This window comes from Nerophis lumbriciformis, linkage group LG06 (genome assembly GCF_033978685.3).
Source record: "Nerophis lumbriciformis linkage group LG06, RoL_Nlum_v2.1, whole genome shotgun sequence".
Lineage (NCBI taxonomy): Eukaryota > Metazoa > Chordata > Actinopteri > Syngnathiformes > Syngnathidae > Nerophis > Nerophis lumbriciformis.
The window spans coordinates 8,363,451-8,388,450 of NC_084553.2; the positions used below are offsets into that span (position 1 = coordinate 8,363,451).

The window sequence follows — 25,000 nt, forward strand, 5'->3', positions numbered from 1 at the left end:
ATAAAACAAAGTATCTAAAAAAAAAAAAAAACTGCTCAAGATTATTTTCCACACACACACACACACACACACACACACACACACACACACACACACACACACACACACACACACACACACACACACACACACACAGTTGGGAGGATATGAAGAGTTCTGAAATGTGCACGCCACAACTGAACATGAAATCCTGTCACTAGTTATTGCCAGTATTAATAAAAATAATAATAAAAAGATTGCATGACTTAGTTGATTGTGCTTGTTAGGAACACAAAAAGTTATGTTGCTGCACAAAAGGCCTCACGGGAGAAGAACGGAGGTAGCAAAAGGAAAAGAAGTCCAACTAAAAGAACTCCATGCAGGGTTTCAAATGGGCTCAAACTGCCTTAATGACGTCAGCCACCAGAGGGCGCCAGAGGAGCGCAGAGCAGACAGTCGTCCAACAAAAAAAAACAAATAGAACACATGGAATTGACTTTTAAAAGACCTTCGCCGAGAAAGAAACCACATTTCTGTCACATCATCTGGACTTTTCTGTTGAACTGGGCTTTTTGCGGATTTTATTTGATATATTTTTCCTCCGCTAAAGACAACAAAGAAAGTGTCCGCGTGATGGTCGCTGCTGCTTCTCACCAAAGTTACAAACATGGCGTGAAAATCATCCTCATAAAACATCCCAAAAATATTACTGAGTCATCTCGGCCATCATCATCATGAAAATTAAAATAAAAAAAGGCGAAAAAGCGCTCACTTTTTTTTGTGTGCAAATTACCGTGAAAAGTTGATATGAGAAAAGTACTAGTGTTACTACAGTATAGGAAAAGTACTGCTAGTGGCCAGCAGGGGGCGACTCCGCAATGAAAAGTAATGATGACTTCTTGCATGACTTACAGAGAGATGGTTTCCTTCCAGAACACTTCTTTCCTTCAATTGTTTCCAACCTCACAACACGCCATCTTGCACTTACGCTCACCAACCCTCCTGCTGATCAATCAATCAATCAATCAATAAATGATATTCACCTCCCATTTCCCCTCGCTTGACAACTCATCTTGCCGTTAAAAACGTCAAACTCGTCGTTTTTGCGCGTCGTCGGCAGCAAGTCCACAGTGCTCATAGCAGCAATTACTCATGGAATCTTTTGTGCAATTTTTTTTTCAAAATAAAACAAAGGCAATCAAAAGAAGACTTGATGAAATGTCTCGCGTGGATTATTTCAATATAAATTACTCCCAATGTGACGTCCGATAACGGCGTGCAGTCAGACAATAGTTACGGTGTTAGGACCACGCTGACAAGAAACTTTGTCGTAATTTTACGATGAGTAATGGATTTCAAAACGGATTTGTTCAGGGGGAAAAAATAAATAAAATAAAAAAGTCAAAATATGACAAAAAAGTCGGAATGTTACGACATTTAAATCTTGTTCTAGCAAAAATTCGTAATATGACAAAAAAAGTCGTAGCGCTACGGCAAAATTATATTTGTTAGGTAAAGTTTTAATTGTAGTGTGAGTAAAAAGTTGCTTTGTTGCAATAACATTTTCAAGAAAATACGATTTTTTTTCTTCGTACAATAAGTCATAATTTAGAAAAAAAAAGTTATTTAAAAAAAACTAGTAAAAAAGTTAACTTTTTCCATACAATAAAGTCATGATTTTGTAGTTAAAAGTCGTAACTGATGAAAATAGGAAAAAAAAGTCATAACATTTTTCGTATAATAAAGTCAAAATTTGGAAGAAAAAAGTTGTAATCAAATGATTTTAATTTAAAACAAAGTCTCAAAATTGTAGCTATTTTTTAATGAAATGTAACAACGTGAAAAAAAAAAATGCTTTTGTTCGTAGACGAAAGTCATAATTTTGAAGTACAGTCGTAATTGTTAAAAATAGGAAAAAAAGTGGTAAACTTTTTTTTCGTACACGTACGTGATAGTTTTGAAGAAAAAAGTGGCAATAAAAAAAGTCACGAGAACAAAGTCGGAAGTACGTACGACACTGAAGTCAAAATGTTCGGAAATATGAGAAAAAAGTTGTAGTTTTATGCCGAAGTTAGGTTCGTCGCGTAAAAAGTTGCGATGTCGCAAAAAAAGTTGTTGTTTTTAAGTAAATTTAATAGTCTGAGAAAATTATTTTTTTGTAAATACTTGATAAAAGTTGGACAAAAGTCATAAACGTTTTCCATGCAATAAAGTCACGATTTTGTAATTAAGTCGTAATTGATAAAAATAGGAAAAAAGTTAACATTTTTCGTAATTTTTTCGAATTTTGAAGAAAAAAGTAGTTAAATTTAATCAAATTATTTTTTTAAAGTTTTTTTGCTTGCAACAAAATAATCAAATTATACATTTTTTTTAAAGACAAAGTCTGTAAATTGGAGTTATTTTTAAGAAAATGTAACAATCTGAAAAAAATTGCTTTTGTTCGTACACGGAAGTCATAATTTTGAAGTTAAGTCGTAATTGTTAAAAATAGGAAAAAAGTGGTAAACTTTTTTCGTACACGTACGTGATAGTTTTGAAGAAAAAAGTGGCAATAAAAAAAGTCACGAGAACAAAGTCGGAAGTACGTACGACACTGAAGTCAAAATGTTCGGAAATATGAGAAAAAAGTTGTCGTTTTATGCCGAAGTTAGGTTCGTCGCGTAAAAAGTTGCGATGTCGCAAAAAAAGTTGTTGTTTTTAAGTAAATGTAATAGTCTGAGAAAAATATTTTTTTGTAAATACTTGATAAAATACTTGATAAAAGTTGGACAAAAGTCATAAACTTTTTCCATGCAATAAAGTCACGATTTTGTAGTTAAGTCGTAATTGATAAAAATAGGAAAAAAGTCATAACATTTTTTGTAATTTTTTCGAATTTTGAAGAAAAAAGTAGTTAAATTTAATAAAATTATTTTTGTAAAGTTTTTTTGCTTGCAACAAAATAATCAAATTATAATTTTTTTTTTTAAAGACAAAGTCTGTAAATTGTAGTTATTTTTAAGAAAATGTAACAATCTGAAAAAAAATGCTTTTGTTCGTACACGAAAGTCATAATTTTGAAGTGAAGTCGTAATTGTTAAAAATAGGAAAAAAGTCAAAGTATATTTGTAGAAAAAAGTCAGAAAAAAAAGTCGTAATTAAAAATATTTATAGGATTTGTCTTTACATTTTAAGATAAGTCAGAATCATAATAATCAACCTCCAATAATAATAATAATTTTTAAGAAAAAAAAAAAAATCATAAGAACAAAGTCGTAACTAAGTGAGTCAACACGGAAGTCGTAACTTTAGAAAAAAATTGTGATATGAGAAAAAAGTCATATTATTTCGAAGTTATTAAAGTTTGAGGAAAAAGTTGCAGTGTCACAAAACTAAAGTCCTTAAAAAACTGTAATAAAGTCAAAACGTCGTAATGTGACATAACGTCGTAATGTGACGAAACGTTGTAATGTGACAAAACGTAATGTGACAAAATGTCGTAATGTGACAAAACGTCGTAATGAGACAAAACGTCGTAATGAGACAAAACGTCGTAATGTGACAAAATGTCGTAATGTGACAAAATGTCGTAATGTGACAAAACGTCGTAATGAGACAAAACATCGTAATGTGACAAAATGCCGTAATGTGATGAAACGTCATGTGACAAAACGTCGTAATGTGACAAAACGTCGTAATGAGACAAAACGTCGTAATGTGACAAAACGTCGTAATGAGACAAAACATCGTAATGTGACAAAATGTCGTAATGTGACAAAACGTCGTAATGTGACGAAACGTAATGTGACAAAACGTAATGTGACAAAATGTCGTAATGTGACAAAACGTCGTAATGAGACAAAACAACGTAATGTGACAAAACGTCGTAATGTGGCAAAACGTCGTAATGTGACAAAATGCCGTAATGTGACGAAACGTAATGTGACAAAACGTAATGTGACAAAATGTCGTAATGTAACAAAACGTCGTAATGAGACAAAACATCGTAATGTGACAAAACGTCGTAATGTGACAAAACGTCGTAATGTGACAAAACGTCGTAATGCTCCGTCAAAGTTATATTTGTCGGGGAAAAAAAGTAATCGTATGAGAAAAACATTGCAATGTTGCAAACAAGAACATGTAAAGGGTGAGAAAAAATGTCAAGTATAAAGTCGTAATGAAAAAATAAGCAAAAAGTTGTCAGAATAAAAAGTCGTATTCGTACGACTTCGTACTCTTTTTTTTTTCAAGAAAAATATTTGCAAAAAAAATGATTTTTTTTATATATGAGACTAAAGTTATATTTGTAAAAACATTGACATTACTTCTGTAACATTACGACAAAACGTTCCTCCAGCGTGATCCTAACGTCGTCGGCGTGATTTTCATCTCCGTACTTCTGTGTCGCTATCGTCGTCATAGCAACAGTTTACCGACCCGCCTCTTTGACGAGTCGTCAGCATAAAAAGTTCAATAACACGAGAAGGCCCAACGAGCGTCACTTCCTGTCGCCAGGCAAACACCGCATGGAAGACTTCCTGTGCGGTGGGCGGAGCCTATCCGCCGGCAGGAAGTGGGCCTTGCCACTTGTCAGATTGACGCCCATAAATAAATCACGAGTTGAAGTCTCTGGAATGTTCGCTGGAAAGTTTTTTTGTGGTGGACTTCATTTTTACAACTCTTCCCCGCCAAAATAAGAGTCCTTTCAAAATAAGAGCGATGTCATTTTTTCCCCCCAGTTGGAACACAAAAAGTGGCGTGGCGGCACAAACCTGCAGTCCCTGAGGTGGCCTCACACGCCGCACCAGGCCCATGAAGGCACGCCGTGGGAGGACCGGGAAGGTGGAGCGAGGCTGCAGCAATGCATTCTGGGTGGAAAAAACCCCAACCCAAACTGAAGGGGAAAAAGGCTCCTCCTACTGACTTCCTGTCTTCACGCTACAAGATGGCGTCTCAGCTGCTCCACGACTTGCGGTTCTCGCCTCTCAGGACGGGGACGTGACCCGGGGCGCCGACGTCCTGCGTCCGCCGCCCGTTGCGATCTCGGCGCGTCAGGCGGTCGGGGCGAACCATCACGCCGTGCGCCGCTCGACACTGGAAGTAGCGGCGTCCCCCGACCGAGCCGTCGTGTTTGCCTGTGAGGAGGAAAAGAGGGCGTGAGGTCCGGAGCGGGACGCCGGCTCCTGATTGGCCGCCTTACCCACTGGGGAGTCCAGCTCCACCCCCGCCCACACGCCCTCCGCAAACTGCGTGGCTCCCACGTAGCGCACCGTCCCCGCCTTGCTGCTCCCGATGGTCACGTGGACGCCCTCCGCCAGCCAGTCGGGCGCCGCGTCGTCGCGGCAACGCTCCCCCCCGTCCGCCGGAGTCTGCACGGAGAGGAAGTCGTCTGCGGTCACGCCGTTGCGGTGAGGAGGAGGGGGAGCGGGCGAGGCGGCGTCCGCGGCGAGCAGGGAGGAGGACGAGGAGGGCGAGGGCTGCAGGGCGTCGGACAGGGTCGCCGTGGAGACGCTAGCGGAGAAGTAGCCGCTGGACGACTGGCTGAGCGGGCTGAGGGGGGCGCTGTCATGCGGGTCATGCACAGGAAGAGGCGGGACTTCCGACTGGTCGGACCGTCGGTCTCTGGGCGGGGCTCGCAGGAGGGCGGCCTGGCGAGGGGCCACGGGTTGCCATAGCGACGGGAGGGCAGAGAGGGACAGCATGCCAGACAAAACAGTCGTCAGCTTCGCCGACGTGACTCGACAACACTGGAACTCGTTCAAAGGCTTCGCTACACATCTTAAAATCTCAACCTGATTCCTGAACGATGAATCATTGTCAACATGTTAGCATAAAAACTTAGCGGCTACACTTCATATATTGATAATTATATGCTAACAACTCACTCCTGTTACTTTCGTTGCCATAGCAACGTATACAAAAAGAGGTGCTAACATATATATGTATATAAATACAAATATGTGTGTATGTATATATATGTAAATCTGTATATATAAACATATATATATGAGTAATTTGTAAATATTATATCGTATATATATATATATATATATATATATATATATAAAACATTTTATATATTATAATATATAAGATTTCAATTATATACTGTGTATATATATTTATATAGACATATAGAGATAGGGTGAGAAGCTCTGCCATCCGGGGGGAGCTCAAAGTAAAGCCGCTGCTCCTCCACATGGAGAGGAGCCAGATGAGGTGGTTCGGGCATCTGGTCAGGATGCCACCCGAACGCCTCCCTAGGGAGGTGTTTAGGGCACGTCCAACCGGTAGGAGGCCGCAGGGAAGACCCAGGACACGTTGGGAAGACTATGTCTCCCGGCTGGCCTGGGAACGCCTCGGGATCCCACAGGAAGAGCTGGACGAAGTGGCTGGGGAGAGGGAAGTCTGGGCTTCCCTGCTTAGGCTGCTGCCCCCGCGACCCGACCTCGGATAAGCGGAAGAAGATGGATGGATGGATATATATATATATATATATATATATATAAATATATAATTATGTTATTAATTTACATATGTATATACACATTATATTTTATATATACATTATATTTATTAAAATATGATTAATTTCATAATAAAAATATATATTACATATATAGTGGTATTTTAGTTATACATATAATTATACATATATATATATATAAATATATAATTATATTATTAATTTATATATATATAATATTATATTTTATATATACATTACATATTAAAATATGATTAATTTCATATTAATAAATATATGTATTACATATATAGTGGTATTTTAGTTATATATATATATACACACACACACTTGTGTGTATAAATGTACATAACATATATTATTACATGTTAATACAAATATATATTACATATATAGTGGTATTTCAGTTACATATATATATATATTTATATATATATATATATATATATATAATTTGTTTATATATATATACATACATTTTATGTGTGTACATACATATATATATATATATCTAAAAAATATTATTATATGTTAATAAAAATATATATTACATATATAGTGGTATTTCAGTTACATATATATATATATATATATATATTTATTAACATATAATATATTTTATATATATATATATACATATATATGTATGTATGTATATATATATATAATTTGTTTATATATATATATATATATACATACATTTTATGTGTGTACATATATATATATAAAATATATTATATGTTAATAAATATATATATTACATATATAGTGGTATTTCAGTTAAATATATATAATTTGTTTATATATATGAATGAATGAATGAATGAATGATCTTTATTGTCATTGTGCATGTACAGGTCCAACGAAATTTAGGTTGCTTCCCTGAGGTGCTTTGCATTTAAAAAAAAAGACATACAAATTTTATGTGTGTACTTGTATATTTATAAAATATATTATTATATATTAATAAATATATATATTACATATATAGTAGTATTTCAGTTATACATATATATACATATATATATATATATATATATACATACATATATATATACATATACACATTTTATGTGTGTATATATATATTAAATATATTATTATATGTTAATAAAAATATATATTACATATATAGTGGTATTTCAGTTTATTTTAAAATTGAGTTTCAAGCAAAAAGTGAAATGGCCCTTTTAAATTACATAAAAAATACATAAAAAGTACACAAAACCGAGGCAAGACAAGATATAAATATGAACAAAGACAAATCTGAATATGTAAAAAAACCCAAAAAACACTAAAAAGGTTAACGAAGGTTTTGTGATGGTGACTCTGGAATAGATGATTTTTCTACTTTTATTATTTTCTGTGCGGAAAAGTTAATATTTTGTGCTTGTTATTAAAAAAACTAAATAAAAAAAAGAAGCTATTTATAATATAGGACTTTATGGGTGAACGAGGTCCAGTGTGTAAGTGGACAGAAAAAGAAGATGGAGGCCAAGAGAAGCGTCCTTACCGTGTTGTCCGCCTTCATCTTGCCATCGTCGCCCCCTGCTGGCGACAGGATGCGGGGCACGTGCTGAGGGACGGACAAACAAGCGTCAACGCCGGTGTCTGAGCCACCCTGGCCGCCATCTTTGCCCACCTGCTGGCTGTGCGGCGACGGCCTCAGCCCCTTCTTGTCGTCCCGCGCCGGGAAAAGAGACTTGAGCAGTTTGGGCATCTGAGGAACCAACGCCTTCACTGAAAGATAAGAGGCAGCGAGTCCTGAGCGACCTAGGGGCGGGGCCAGGTAGCAGGAGGTGGAAGGAGGCGAGGAATCAAGGAGGTGTGAAAGATTAGGAGAGAAGTAGAAGAACAGCAAAAACAAGCAAAATAACAACAGGCTGAAGGCGCAGGGGATTACTTTCACTTTCGTTTCCTGCCCTTGGTTGGGACTTGAGATCAGAAAGGAAACAAAGCTTCTCACTTTTGAACCTGACAGCACACGGCGAGATGGAGCGCACAGGAAGTAGACCACATGAGGGGAGGAGCCTACCTTGCTCTGCTTCCTGGTCGTTTGGGCCGATGACGGCGGAGGGCGGGCTGGACGAGGGGGGGCAGTAGGTGGAGGGCGAGGAGGCGGGGCGGGGGAGGGTGCGGTGGAACTGAGAGGGCATGAAGATGTCCTGTTGGCTCTCCCATCGACCCTGATGATACATAATAACCATGTCTTACATAACACATTCACATCATAGATCAATACATTCACAATATAGATCAATACATTCACATTATAGATCAATACATTCACAATATAGATCAATACATTCACATTATAGATCAATATGTTCACATTATAGATCAATACATTCACATTATAGATCAATACATTCAAATAATTAGCAATTCATTAATGAATTCAACTGAGCATCATGCATGGAATACTTAGTATATAATTATGTATAATAATATATAATATAGTATACATTGTTATAATTATACTTATATATAATTATATACTAATAATATATAATCATAGTATACATTATTATAATTAATAATTATACTTATATATAATTGTATACTAAAAATATATAATTATAGTATACATTATCATAGTTAAAAATTATACTTGCATATAACTATATACTAATAATATATAATCATAGTATACATTACTATAATGATTAATTATACTATATATAATTATAGTATACTAATATAATTAATAATTATACTTATATATAATTATAGTATACCTTATCATAATTAATAATTATACTTATATACTAATAATATATAACTATAGTATACATTATTATAATTAATAATTATACTTATATATAATTATGTACTAATAATATATAATTATTGAATACTTTATTATAATTAATAATTATACTTATATATAATTATATACTAATAATATATAATTGTAGTAAACATCATCATAATTAATAATTATACTTATATATAATTATGTACTAAGCCAGGAACCCACGCGACCCCGAACAGGACAAGCGGTAGAAAATGGATGGATGGATAATGTATAATTATTGTATACATTATTATAATGAATAATTATACTTATATACTAATAATATAAAATTATAGTATACATTATCATAATTAATAATTATACTTATATATAATTATATACTAATAATATGTAATTATAGTGTACATTATTAAAATGAATAATTATATTTATTTATAATGATATATTAATTATAATTATAGTATACATTATCATAATTAATAATTATACTTATATACTAATAATATATAATTATAGTATACATTATTATAATTAATAATTATACTTATATATAATAATGTACTAATAATATATAATTATTGTATACATTATTATAATTAATAATTATACTTATATATAATTATATACTAATAATATATAATTATAGTATACATTATCATAATTAATACTTATACTTATATATAATTATGTACTAAGCCAGCACCCCTGCGACCCAGAACGGGACAGGTGGTAGAAAATGGATGGATGGATAATATATAATTATTGTGTACATTAATAAAATTAATATTTATACTTATATACTAATAATATACAATTATAGTATATATTATCATAATTAATAATTATATGTATATATAATTATATACTAATAATATATAATTATTGTATACATTATTATAATAAATAATTATACTTATATTCTAATAATATAAAATTATAGTATACATTATCATAATTAATAATTATACTTATATATAATTATATACTAATAATATATAATTATAGTATATATTATTACAATAAATAATTATACTTATTTATAATTATATACTAATAATATATAATTATAGTATACATTATTATAATTAATAATTATACTTATATACTAATAATATATAATTATAGTATACATTATTATAATTAATAATTAGCACTGTTCACAATCAACTCCTCCGCGTGTGACTGCTGACTCAGCAGTTCTTCCTGCTATGACAACACTGGCTGTGTCGCTGCCGTGTTGTACCATGTGACCAGCTTGTGACTTTTTCAGGCACTCCACATCATTAAAACATGCACTGCTACACAATAACAGCCTAATTATTGCCTCATCATTTTATACTAACTCCCTAATCATGATAGGAATAATTATTACATAATTATTACATACACTGTAGGTATGCTGTGCTGTGTATACTCTCTTATCAACACAAAATCAAGCATTAAAGGACATTAATTATGTTTTTTATTGAAGGATTGATGATTAAATTGTGCAGGCAAGTGTACATAATGAGTGTGTGTGTGTGTGTGTGGGTGTGTGTGTGTGTGTGTGTGTGTGTGTGTGTGTGTGTGTGTGTGTGTTACCTTGTCCTCCAGCAGGCAGGTTGTGGACAGGTCCTGTCTGCTTCCAGACAACTGAGGATGGACAAATGATAACAAATATCGACAGTATGACAAAAGTATCCTCGTTACAGTAAAAACTACATTGTGCAAACTGCTTGAAAAGTGCTGATGTGGCATATTTGTTTTCCCCACGCTTTGGGACTTCCTGTCCAAAGCGTTTCCAAGAGGAAATGTTCAAAAACGTGGTTTCCTGCTCATCTTTTTGTCACTTGATGTTTATTTTCTGTAAGAAAGAAGTGTGTGAACTGCGTTCATGTTTTGGATTTAGATTGCTGTACTTGAATAATACAAGCACAGCACCTTTAATTAGCGTTAACAGTTGTGGCTGTAGGCAACCTCCTAATGTCGTCTTTAAAAAAAAGACTAACAACTTCACAAGATTGCTGTTTTTGAAGTAATATCAGCACAACACCTGCTTGTCTTTGATTAGCCCTGGGTCAAAAACATCAGCTTTAGCAGCAGCGGCTGTAGGCAACCTCCTTATGTAGTATTTGAAAAAACAAACAAAAACCCCAACATTTTGTATTAACTTTACAAGATTTTAGTATTAAAAGTAACATAAGCAAAACACCTGTTGGTCTTTGATTAGCGCAGGGTAAAAAAACATTAGCATTAGCAGCAGTGGCTGTAGGCAACCTTTGATGTCGTCTAAAAAATAACTTCACAAGATTGCTGTATTTGAAGTAATATTAGCACAGCATCTGTCATTCTTTGATTGGCCTCAGGTCAAAAAACACTAGCATTAAGTGCAGTGGCTGTAGGCAACCTCCTGATTAGTATTTGAATTAATCTATTTTGTTTTAACTTTAATTTTAAACAGCAATTTTAGTAAGACGTGTGAACGTTGTTCATGTTTTAGATTGAGATTGCTGTATATGAAGTAATACAGGCAAAATACCTGTCGGTCTTTGATTAGTCAAAAACATTAGCATCAACAGCAGTGGCTGTAGGCAACCTCCCAATGTCCACTTAAAAAATGACTAATAACTTCACAAGATTGCTGTATTTGAAGCAATATAAGCACACCACCTGTTGGTCTTTGATTAGCGTCAGGTCAAAAAACATTAGCAATAACTGCAGTGGCTGTAGGCAACCTCCTAATGTAGTATTTGGGAAAAAAAACATTTTGTAAAAACTTCACAAGATTGTAGTATTTGAAGTAATACATCAGTAGGTCTATAACTACTGAAAGGTCAAAGAACATTAGCATTGGTAACTGTGGCTGTAGGCAACCTCCCCCCAAAACACCATTTTGTAGTAACTTCAATTTTCAACAGCAGTTTCAGTAAGAAGTGTGTAAAAATTATGTGTTACCCGGTTTACAGACGGGGAACTGATACTCCGTCTGTTACTTCGGCCTCTTGCAGCAAGCTGTTCCTTCACTGCCACCTCCTGGGAGAGGGGGAGAGAGGGAGAGGGAGATGGGGGGGAGCGAGAGAGAGGGAGAGCGAGAGAGAGGCGTGGGACAGAGAGAGAGAGAGAGAGAGAGAGGGATAGAGAGAGGGAGAGGGATAGTGAGAGGGGTATATAGAGGGAGAGAGAGAGAGATAGAGAGAGAGAGGGATAGTGAGAAAAATAGATAGAGGGAGAGAGAGAGAGAGAGAGAGAGCGAGCGGTAGATGGAGAGAGAGAAAGAGAGAGGGAGAGGGAAAACAACAGAGAGAGAGAGAGAGAGCGGTAGAGAGAGGGAGAGGGAGAGAGAGGGAGAGCGAGCGAGAGAGAAGGGTGGGACAGAGAGAGAGAGAGAGAGAGAGAGAGAGAGAGAGCGAGAGAGAGAGAGAATGACAGAGGGAGAGAGAGAAAGATAGAGAGAGGGAGAGTGATAGAGAGAGGGAGAGGGATTGATAGAGGGAGAGAGAGAGAGATAGTGAGAGGGATAGATAGAGGGAGAGAGAGAGCGAGCGAGCGAGAGGTAGAGGGAGAGAGAGAGGGAGAGCAAGAGAGAGAGAGAGAGAGAGAGAGAGAGAGAGAAGGGTGGGACAGAAAGAGAGAGAGATAGTGGGAGAGAGAGAAAGATAGAGAGAGGGAGAGAGATAGAGGGAGAGCGATAGAGAGAGAGAGAGAGGGATAGTAAGAGGAATAGATAGAGGGAGAGAGACAGCGAGCGAGAGAGAGAGAGAGAGAGAGAGAGAGAGAGAGAGAGAGGGAAGGGTGGGACAGAAAGAGAGAGAGAGAGGAAGAAAGAAAGATAGAGAGAGGGAGAGTGACAGAGAGAGAGAGATAGATAGAGAGAGAGAGAGGAACAGTGAGAGGGATTGATAGAGGGAGAGATAGAGAGAGATAGAAGGATTGTGAGAGGGATAGATAGAGGGAGAGAGAGAGCAAGAGAGAGGGAGAGCAAGAGAGAGAGAGAGAGAAGGGTGGGACAGAAAGAGAGAGAGAGACAGAGGGAGAGAGATAGATAGAGGGAGAGGGATAGATAGAGGGAGAGAGAGATAGAGGGATAGTGAGAGGGATAGATAAAGGGAGAGAGAGAGATAGAGGGATAGTGAGAGGGATAGATAGAGGGAGAGAGAGAGAGAAGGGTGGGACAGAAAGAGAGAGAGAGACAGAGGGAGAGAGAGAAAGATAGAGAGAGGGAGAGAGATAGTGAGAGGGAGAGAGAGATAGAGGGATAGTGAGAGGGATAGATAAAGGGAGAGAGAGAGAGATAGAGGGATAGATAGAGGGAGAGAGAGAGCGAGCGAGAGGTAGAGGGAGAGAGAGAGGGAGAGTAAGAGAGAGAGGGAGAGCAAGAGAGAGAGAGAGAGAGAGAAGGGTGGGACAGAAAGAAAGAGAGAGAGAGAGACAGAGGGAGAGAGAGAAAGATAGAGAGAGGGAGAGAGATAGTGAGAGGGAGAGAGAGGGGGATATATAGAGAAACACACGCACGCACACACACACACACACACACACACACACACACACACACACACACACACACACGTACGTGTCAGTGCTGTGTCCTTATAAGGGCATGAGGATGAATGTTATTTATGTGAGCAGGTTACCTGTCTGAGGCGATCCAGCGTGAGGATGTTCTCCAGACTGAGCACGCTCCTCAGGTACTTCTCGATGGCGGCCTCGTCGTCCGCTGACTGGCTGCTGTGGGCGTTGGCGGCCAGGCGGGCCAGCATCTCTCTGTCCTCCGTCCCGGGGGCGTCCTGCTTCAGGAAACATCCAACATGGCGTATAGAGACTCTACAGGGGGAAAGTGTGCTCCGGCAGGTGTGGGGCCTCACCCCGGGGATGTTGGACACCACCTCGAAGGTGACGCCGCAGCCGGGGATGGTGCTGCGGGCGGACATCCTTCTCAGGAAGTTGTGGGCGAAGCCCTGGCGCCCGGGGTTGACGTTGACGCAGATCCTCTTCCGCAGGACCAGCTGCATGTCGGCGGGGTGGCTGAGCTGCACCACCGCTCGGACGGTGAGGAACACGCGGTTGTCGGGCCAGGCGCCTCCTCGGCTGAGCTGGGGGCACTCGTGCACGGTGGAGTCCCACGACGCCTCCGCCTTCACCTGAGGGGCCGGCCCAGCGCACGGTTAGGGGGGGGAAAAAAGGGAGAAATGGCGACGCGGAGTTTGCTTGACCTCGCCGTCGTAGTGTTTGACAATCTGCAGGTCGAAGAAGTCGTCCTCGTCTTCGCCGCACAGCGTGGCGTCCCAGCCCCCCGCGTCGGGAACCTCGAATTGGTCCTGAGAGCTGAGGTCGTCGGCTGTATGATAAAGAAAGTCATGAAAAAATATATAAAAGTAGGACTGAAAATAATTGAACAATTAAAGTTAAAGTACCAATGATTGTCACACACACACACACACACACACACACGTTATTCTCTGCATTTGACCCATCACCTTTGAACACCCCCTGGGAGGTGAGGGGAGCAGTGAGCAGCAGCGGTGGCCCACGCCCGGGAATCATTTTTGGTGATTCAACCCCCAATCCCAACCCTTGATGCTGAGTGCCAAGCAGGGAGGTAATGGCTCCCATTTTTATAGTCTTTGGTATGACTCGGCCGGGGTTTGAACTCACAACCTACCCATCTCAGGGCGGACACTCTAACCCAGGGGTGCTCATTACGTCGATCGCGAGCTACCGGTCGATCTCGGAGGGTGTGTCAGTCGATCACCAGCCAGGCATTAAAAAAATAGTCGATCATAAATCTTCACGATGACGTCACTTTCGTCACTTGATTGACATTCACGGCACCCGAGGGTCTTCTGAGATGACGCTGGCTGCTGCCAGCTCATTAAAATTACCGACAGGAAGGCGAGAAACACTTTATTTCAACAGACTCTGGCGCCGTACCGGTCGTCAAAAACTCCAAAGACCGACTGCACAGTTGCACAATAAAAGCGCTTCTTCATCCTGCCTGCGCTGCCAAAATAAGAGTCTCAGAAAGCCGGCGTGCACAAGCTAGCAAGCTACGGAGTTTGCCGACGATGTATTTCTTGTAAAGTGTATACAAAGGAGTACGGAAGCTGGACAAATAAGATGCCAAAAACCAACCACTTTCATGTGGTATTGGACAGAAAGGAGGACTTTTTTTCTCCTCCATTCGAAAATGCGGACGTTATCATCACCACTGTCTGATTCCTATCAATGCAAGTCATCACAATCAGGTAATACACCAACTTATATTCTTGTCTTCATGAAAGAAAGGAATCTATATGTGTTAAACATGCTTGTATTATCTTTAAACCCTTTTAACTTACTAACAATATTAACTATATGTGTTAAACATGCTTGTATTATCTTTAAACACTTTTAACTTATTAACAATATTAACTATATGTGTTAAACATGCTTGTATTATCATTAAACACCTTTAACTTGTTAACAATATTAACTATGTGTTAAACATGCTTGTATTATCTTTAAACACCTTTAACTTGTTAACAATATTAATTATATGTGTTAAACATGCTTGTATTATCTTTAAACACCTTTAACTTATTACCAATATTGACTATAAGTGTTAAACATGCTTGCATTATCATTAAACACCTTTAACTTGTTAACAATATTAACTATGTGTTAAACATGCTTGTATTATCATTAAACACCTTTAATTTATTAACAATATTAACTATATGTGTTAAACATGCTTGCATTATCATTAAACATCTTTAACTTGTTAACAATATTAACTATATGTGTTAAACATACTTGTATTATCATTAAACACCTTTAACTTGTTAACAATATTAACTATATGTATTAAACATACTTGTATTATCATTAAACACCTTTAATTTATTAACAATATTAACTATATGTGTTAAACATACTTGTATTATCATTAAACACCTTTAACTTGTTAACAAAAACATATATTTCATAAATAAGTAAATATAAACTATATATATGAATGAGGTAGATCCCCACGACTTGATCAATTGAAAAGTAGCTCGCCTGCAGAAAAAGTGTGAGCACCCCTGCTCTAACCACTAAGCCACTGAGTAGGTTATTACTGGGGGAACTACTACATACCGCAAATTCTTTATACTTCTACTACTAATACTTCTTTCCGACACTTTGAAAACGACGCGGCTTATTTATGGATTTTTCTTCGCTGACAGCCATAATGCAAATAATAATAAAAAAAAAACAAGCAAAGACACAGAAAAGGTGTGTCATTGTTTTTGCTATATAATTATTCTAAGCATGCAATATATACATTTTCATGTTATTTAAATACAGTAAATAGTCCCCTTTTGGCTGAATAAACATAAAGCACCTTCCATAAAAAGTAAATGAACTTAAATAGCATTTAGGCTCCTACAAAGTGTAAGACAGGGGTGCTCACACTTTTTCTGCAGGCGAGCTACTTTTCAATTGATCAAGTCGTGGGGATCTACCTCATTCATATATATCATTTATATTTACTTATTTATGAAATATATGTTTTTGTTAATAAGTTAAAGGTGTTTAATGATAATGCAAGCATGTTTAACACATATAGTTAATATTGTTAATAAATTAAAGGTGTTTAATGATAATGCAATCATGTTTAACACATAGTTAATATTGTTAATAAATTAAAGGTGTTTAATGATAATACAAGAATGTTTAATACATATAGTTAATATTGTTAATAAATTAAAGGTGTTTAATGATAATACAAGTATGTTTAATACATATAGTTAATATTGTTAACAAGTTAAAGGTGTTTAAAGATAATGCAAGCATGTATAATACATATAGTTAATATTGTTAACAAGTTAAAGGTGTTTAATGATAATACAAGCATGTTTAATACATATAGTTAATATTATTAATAAGTTAAAGGTGTTTAAAGATAATACAAGCATGTTTAACACATATAGTTAATATTGTTAACAAGTTAAAGGTGTTTAATGATAATACAAGCATGTTTAACACATATAGTTAATATTGTTAATAAGTTAAAGGTGTTTAAAGATAATGCAAGCATGTTTAACACATATAGTTAATATTGTTAACAAGTTAAAGGTGTTTAATGATAATACAAGCATGTTTAACACATATAGTTAATATTGTTAATAAGTTAAAGGTGTTTAAAGATAATGCAAGCATGTTTAACACATATAGTTAATATTGTTAACAAGTTAAGGTGTTTAAAGATAATACAGGCATGTTTAACACATATAGATTCCTTTCTTTCATGAAGACAAGAATATAAGTTGGTGTATTACCTGATTCTGATGACTTGCATTGATTGGAATCAGACAGTGGTGCTAAAAACGTCCGCATTTTCGAATGGAGGAGAAAAAAGTCCTCCTTTCTGTCCAATACCACATGAAAGTGGTTGGTTTTTGGCATCTTATTTGTCCAGCTTCCGTACTCCTTTGTATACACTTTACAAGAAATACATTGTCGGCAAACTCCGTAGCTTGCTAGCTTGTGCACGCCAGCTTTCTGAGACTCCTATTATGTTAGCGCAACTGTGCAACTGTGCAGTCGGTCTTTGGAGTTTTGACGACAGGTACGGCGCCAGAGTCTGTTGAAATAAAGTGTTTCTCGCCTTCCTGTCGGTAATTTTAATGAGCTGGCAGCAGCCAGCGTCATCTCAGAAGACCCTCGGGTGCCGTGAATGTCAATCAAGTGACGAAAGTGACGTCATAGTGAAGATTTATCATCGCTCATTTTTAGGACTATTTTTTTAATGCCTGGCTGGTGATCGACTGACACACCCTCCACGATCGACCGGTAGCTCGCGATCGACGTAATGAGCACCCCTGGTGTAAGAAAATAGTGCAAAGTGTGAAAATGTAAACAGAGAAACATGAGGGGAACTATTTTCTGCAGGTTTAGTGGCAGGAAGTTACAGCTGTGCTCTAAAGGGTGAGCAGGGCTAAGGCGTTGCGGTATTAGCGGTCCTGTTGGGGACTTGCATTATTTACAGACCACATTGGTCTGACTGCGCACTGCAAAAACTGAAATCTAAGTTAGATGACATATCTCAAATAAGGGTGATATTTGCTTATTTTCTGTCTGATAAGATCATTCTTCTCACTAAGCAGATTTTGTTAGAGTGTTTTACTTGTTTTAAGTCCTAAATGATCTCAGTAAGATATTACAGCTTGTTGCTGAGATTTGATGACCTATATTGAGTAAAACATGCTTGAAACGAGAATATCAACTTGTTATCCATGGGAAAATGCATTTTTAGACAATATGATTTGCCTAAGCGGTTGCCTTGTTGCCTTTCCATTAAGAAAAATAATTTTGTTTTTAGTATAGAGTTTTTAAGTGGAGGAGTTCAAGTACCTCGGAGTCTTGTTCACGAGTGAGGGAAGAGTGGATGGTGAGATCGACAATGCGGCGTCTTCAGTAATGCGGACGCTGTATCGATCCGTTGTGGTGAAGAAGGAGCTGAGCCGGAAGGCAAAGCTCTCGATTTACCGGTCGATCTACGTTCCCATCCTCACCTATGGTCATGAGATTTGGGTCATGACCGAAAGGACAAGATCACGGGTACAAACGGCCGAAATGAGTTTCCTCCGCCGGGTGGCGGGGCTCTCCCTTAGAGATAGGGTGAGAAGCTCTGCCATCCGGGGGGAGCTCAAAGTAAAGCCGCTGCTCCTTCACATCGAGAGGAGCCAGATGAGGTGGTTCGAGCATCTGGTCAGGATGCCACCCGAACGCCTCCCTAGGGAGGTGTTTAGGGCACGTCCAACCGGTAGGAGGCCACGGGGAAGACCCAGGACACGTTGGGAAGACTATGTCTCCCGGCTGGCCTGGGAACGCCTCGGGGTCCCACAGGAAGAGCTGGACGAAGTGGCTGGGGAGAGGGAAGTCTGGGCTTCCCTGCTTAGGCTGCTGCCCCCGCGACCCGACCTCGGATAAGCGGAAGAAGATGGATGGATTGGTTTTTAGTATAAGTTTGCTGGTTCCAAGAAATGTAATGCCGAGCACATATCATTATGTCAAGATAATGGCACTAGCATTTACTTCATTTAAGAATATTTTTCAACATATTGAGCAAAAAGGTCTCTTTTTTTTCTACCAAGAAAAGTGCACTTGTTTATAGTGAGAATTAGGGATGTCCCGATCCGATATTTGGATCGGATCGGCTGCCGATATTTGCCAAAAATTGCGTATCGGCAAGGCATGGGAAAATGCCGATCCAGATCCAGTTAAAAAAAAAAAACTCCGGTCCGTGTTTTCCAAAGCACCTATTTAAATAATACATTCCACTTTTCTGCTGGTCCCTGATTTCCGTTCCGCATTTTCCAGCACACCTTCAACACATCCACAATTCTCACGCAGTTGCTTTTAGCTGCTGGCATTACACGACAGGCTCTGTGTCTCCCTCTCACAGACAGCAAGCGCACCTTCTTACACACGTCACATACTGTCACGACACACGTCACATACGTATACGTCCTCCCCGAGCAGAGAGGTAGCAGCATGGCTGACGTTAGCTGTGATGCTAGCGCAGCCGTGTGACCTACGTTCTCTCTAAGGTGCGCACCTGTGCAATTGCAAACTGCTCAAGCGTCCTCTGCGCATAGCAAATCTATGCCACGCACAAAATCACATAAAAAAATAAGCGCATAACAATTTTCGACACACGGACACGACAGAGAAAACAGTTTTCGTCATCGTTGTTCAAATATTGTGACGTCTGTCGAGACGCTTATCTCCATTCGGTGCCACACGTCCACACCATCAAAATGCCGAGGCAAAAATTTCCACATCAACACCGTATGAAAAAATTTGTGATTTTTTTAGTTGTGATTTCCTTCTCTGCATGAAAGTTTAAAAGTAGCATATATTAATGCAGTATGAAGAAGAATGTTTTAATGTAGACATGCAAGCCTTGAAAGAAAATTTTGAAAATCAAGACTACATTTCCTGCAAATGGGTGCATTTCTACCCTATATTTTAACTTTAGATTTATTCTCATATCAAACTCTTTTGGCTGTCTTTTTGGCACTTACATCCGGCGCCCCCCTCCACAACCTGGATTATAAATAATGTAAATAATTCAATGTGATTATCTTGTGTGATGACTGTATTATGATGATAGTATATATCTGATAGTATATATCTGTATCATGAATCAATTTAAGTGGACCCCGACTTAAACAAGTTGAAAAACTTATTGGGGTGTTACCATTTAGTGGTCAATTGTACGGAATATGTACTTCACCGTGCAACCTACTAATAAAAGTCTCAATCAATCAATCAAAACACATAGAATCATCATACTGCTGTGATTATATGCATCAAGTGTTCATTCAAGGCTAAGGCAAAATATCGAGATATATATCGTGTATCGCAATATGGCCTTAAAATATCGCAATATTAAAAAAAGGCCATATCGCCCAGCCCTTGTTTCAATGATGCCATTTCTGTTTGTCATGTATAATTTTGTCTATTTTGTGTTTATCCTTGAATAAACAGGTCAGTTTCTTGTTACCAACCATTGTGTATTATTCAAACTCCCCTAATTCAGCTGGCTAGTTGTTATCAAGAGTACTAAAACCCTTTAACATGATTCTGACAACTAAGTAGGCTAAATAACTTTAAACTTTAATACATGCTCGGATAGGCCAGTATTGGTATCGGTCAGTATCGGTATCGGATCGGAAGTGCAAAAACCTGGATCGGGACATCCCTAGTGAGAATATACTTATTTTAAGGTATTTTTGGGTTCATTGAGGTTAGCTAATTTGACTTGTTTTGGAAAGTCTTGACAAGCCAAATTTTCTTGTTCTATTGGTAGATAATTTTGCTTAGTTCTAGTAAAATACCCCTCATTTTTGTATTTTTTTTTTTCTTGTTTTTGAACACTGACTTTTTGCAGTGCGGTCCCTTTGGAAAAAATCTAAAAAACTGCCATACCGTCCAGGCATGCTTGCCAACCCTCCCGGATTTTCCGGGAGACTCCCGAAATTCAGCACCTCTCCCGAAAACCTCCCGGGACAAATTTTCTCCCGAAAATCTCCCGAAATTCAGGCGGACTCAGGTCCTCCACAATATAAAAAAGCGTACCTGCCCAATGACGTTATAACTGTAGAATGATGGAGGGCGAGTTCTTGGTTTCTTATGTGTGTTTATTGTTAGGCAGTTTCATTAACGTCCTCCCAGCGCGTCAACAACACACAACAACAGCAGTCACTTTTTTGTATACCGTAAAGCAGTTCGTCTGCCGTAAACAGCAATGTTGTGACACTCTTACACGGGACAATACTGCCATCTAGTGCATTTGATGAAAGCACTTTTGTGCGTGCCACACAGCAATGCATCAGAGAGGGTGTTAAGCATGGTTCGAAAAATAGTGACAGAGAATAGAACAAGGATGGACAATTCAACCCTTAACTCAACAATGAGTAGATGAGTGTTATGTGTGTATATGTGTAAATAAATGAACACTGAAATTCAAGTATTTATTTTATATATATATATATATATATATATATATATATATATATATATATATATAATAAAATATATATATAATAAAATAAATATATATATATATATATATTAGAGATGCGCGGATAGGCAATTATTTCATCCGCAACTGCATCACAAAAGTCGTCAACCATCCGCCATCCACCCGAACTAACATTTAATCAAAACCGCACCCGCCCGCCATCCGCCACCCGCCCGTTGTTATATATCTAATATAGACGATGCAAGGCATTAGTGAGGTTATAAAGCTTTTGCCTGTTAAAGAAAGGAGACTGATCCAATGCAGCAGAGACATTCAATGCGTGCCACGCTGTCACGGCCCAGACGCACACCAGTGCGCAATCATCTGGGAGCCGCGCTGAGCGCACCTCCAAGCGCGCTCGCGCCACTCAAACTGCTGCAGGCAGCTGCGTTTTATCTTGTTTTAACATCCTGTGGCACTCTTCTGGGAACACGGCGGACGAAACTGCTCATGCTCAGGGTGTTTGTGGAGGTTCGGGGTTTTGCACAAATGTGATGTACCATGTTAGATGTCCCGGTTTTGTGACTGTCGTAGACATAAACAGCGTCGCAGCTCTTGCAAATCACGTAGCCAGCATTACTATCATCCTGATTTTACAACCTCATAAAAACGAGTCCACGCTGAACTTTTCTGGCCTTTTTTTCCCCTGGTCTTTAGTATTCCCTTTTTTAGTTTGTCGCGTACCACGTTTGCTGCCGGCGTTGCCATCTCTTTTTTTTTTCTTCTTCTGTTGTGGCGTGCTGCAGGTGCCTACTCGTTTTTCGTATGTGGGTAACAACATTTAACTATGTATATATATTTCCAAATTGGTTTAACTGCCACCCGCCTGAATCTATTTAAAATCTAATTTTTTTTAATTTCAACCGCCCGACCCGACCCGCGGATAAAATCTAATTTTTTTTAATTTCAACCGCCCGACCCGCGGATAATCCGCGGACTCCGCGGTTGTGTCCGCAAACCGCGCATCTCTAATATATATATATATATATATATATACATATGTATATCTAGAATTCACTGAACGTCAAGTATTTTAGCCACGCCCCCGTCCCACCCCGACCACGCCCACCCCCACCTCACGAAATCGGAGGTCTCAAGGTTGGCAAGTATGCCGTCCAGGTGACTTTTCTTACTTTTTCGCGCTTCGAACGATTCATGTTACGTACGTTTGAGGTTCAGGAAGAGGACCGGAATGTGAGTCTCCATGCCCGGAAGAGGAACCCTGTGGACAAACACGTGACAACAGTCCATCAACATGACTTGGTCAGGAGACAACAGAAGAGGACTAGCAAGAAACAAACCATTCTGCAGGCGCGCCAGGAATGCCGCTACCAGCAGAGGGCACCATGACCGCATTGCGCTCTTCTGTCAGAGTCAGGCGCCACTCCAGCAGCTGCGCCTCTCTCTCCATGTCGTCCTCGCTTTTTTCTGCAGGCACAATAGACAATTCCAACTGTGACACACATGGGACTCTCCCTGCAGGGATTGCGTTTCCAATTAAAAACTTCCATTAGCTAGCAGACAGCATATTTACAGGTTTTTTTCTCTGTTTTCAATGGTAAACAATACTTTTGTGAGGAGAAAATGGTTTAATGGTTGGGGGAAGAAAAAAAAAATGATGCAGCGAGGACTCCAGCAAAGTGCTGTCTCCTAAGTCAATTGTCTCAACATTTTCCAGCATGAAGACATTAACAAAAAGTGTTCTGTAAGTACAATACTGTATAGGGCAGAGTACATTTCACATTCAAACCAACAGGGTACCAATTACCGGTAACAATGAATCGACACCAGTACTAATCTGTACCAATTGTTGGTACTTGTGTGTTCCTGTGGTAATGCATTTTTTAATTTGTTTACCGGTAATAATACAATGTTCTTTCATTGTTTAATTTTAACACAAAAATGTGCTGTCCAGTTGTTATTTTATTTTTCTTACAGTCTCATTTCTAAGTTTGCATTCATTTCAGTTTGTGCTTGGTGTGTTGCTGTCGATTGTAAGTAGTCTTTGCCATTAAGCTGAATGTGCCAGTCTTGTCTTTTGTCGAGTCCTACAAAGTGTTCATACTGTAAATATTGTACTTATTGCACACCAGCTGTTTGACTGTATCATAGCTTTAATTAACAAATTAGGAGATGTTGCAGTCGCAATGTAAAATCACTAATGCTAATCGGTAACATGCACAGTCAAGAAAATAAGTATTTGAACACCCTGCTATTTTGCAAGTTCTCCCACTTAGAATTAATGGAGGGGTCTGAAATTTTCATGGTAGGTGCATGTCCACTGTATGAGAGATAACCTAAAAAGAAAAATCCGGAAACCATAATCTATGATTTTTTAACAATTTATTTGTGTGATAAAGCTGAAAATAAGTATTTGAACACCAACATTAATATTTGGTAGAGTAGCCTTTGTTTGCAATTACAGAGTTCAAACGTTTCCTGTAGTTCTTCACCAGGTTTGCACAGACTGCAGGAGGGATTTTGGCCCACTCCTCCACACAGATCTTCTCTAGATCAGTCAGGTTTCTGGGCTGTCGCTGAGTAACACAGACTTTCAGCTCCCTCCAAAGATTTTCAATTGGATTTAGGTCTGGAGACTGGCTAGGCCACTCCAGAACCTTGATATGGTTCTTACGAAGCCACTTCTTGGTTTTCCTGGCTGTGTGCTTTGGGTCATTGTCATGTTGGAAGATCCAGCCATGATTCATCTTCAATGATCTGACTGAGGGAAGGAGGTTTTTGGCCAAAATCTCACAATACATGGCTGCAGTCATCCTCTCCTTAATACAGTACAGTCGTCCTGTCCCATGAGCAGAAAAACACCCCCAAAGCATGATGCTACCACCCCCATGCTTCACAGTAGGGATGGTACGCATCATTCTTCTTCCTCCAAACACGCATAGTGGAATTATGACCAAAAAGGTCAATTTTGGTCTCATCTGTCCACAAAACTTTCTCCCATGACTCCTCTGGATCATCCAAATGGTCATTGGCAAACTTAAGACGGGCCTTAACATGTGCTGGTTAAAGCAGGGGAACCTTCCGTGCCATGCATGATTTCAAAGCATGACGTCTTAGTGTATTACCAACAGTGACCATGGAAACAGTGGTCCCAGCTCTTTTCAGGTCATTGACCAAGTCCTGCCGTGTAGTCCTGGGCTGATTCCTCACCTTTATTAGCATCATTGAGACCCCACGAGGTGATATCTTGCATGGGGCTCCACTCCGATTGAGATTGACCGTCATGTTTAGCTTCTTCCAT

The 25,000-nt window shown here is 38.5% G+C and overlaps 1 protein-coding gene across 4 annotated transcripts in view; it reads right to left on the minus strand.

Annotated features, from left to right (window-relative positions):
- Positions 1-2,246: 2,246 nt before the first annotated feature.
- Positions 2,247-25,000, minus strand: part of kif13ba (kinesin family member 13Ba) — a 173,563-nt gene continuing 150,809 nt past the window's right edge. The window contains exons 28-39 of one of the 4 annotated variants that reach the window (XM_061963691.1): positions 23,040-23,166; positions 22,905-22,960; positions 14,399-14,523; positions 14,051-14,326; positions 13,820-13,972; positions 12,144-12,221; positions 10,791-10,841; positions 8,487-8,637; positions 8,094-8,224; positions 7,965-8,027; positions 5,165-5,612; positions 2,247-5,099 (exon numbers count right to left, since the gene is read on the minus strand). In XM_061963691.1, the coding sequence (XP_061819675.1) occupies positions 4,918-5,099; positions 5,165-5,612; positions 7,965-8,027; positions 8,094-8,224; positions 8,487-8,637; positions 10,791-10,841; positions 12,144-12,221; positions 13,820-13,972; positions 14,051-14,326; positions 14,399-14,523; positions 22,905-22,960; positions 23,040-23,166 (1,841 nt within the window). In that variant the 3' untranslated portion in view covers positions 2,247-4,917. Of the gene's footprint in view, positions 5,100-5,164; positions 5,613-7,964; positions 8,225-8,486; positions 8,638-10,790; positions 10,842-12,143; positions 12,222-13,819; positions 13,976-14,050; positions 14,327-14,398; positions 14,524-22,904; positions 22,961-23,039; positions 23,167-25,000 lie in introns of all 4 variants that reach the window. The other 3 variants (XM_061963692.1, XM_061963690.1, XM_061963689.1) reach the window with 3 other exon arrangements.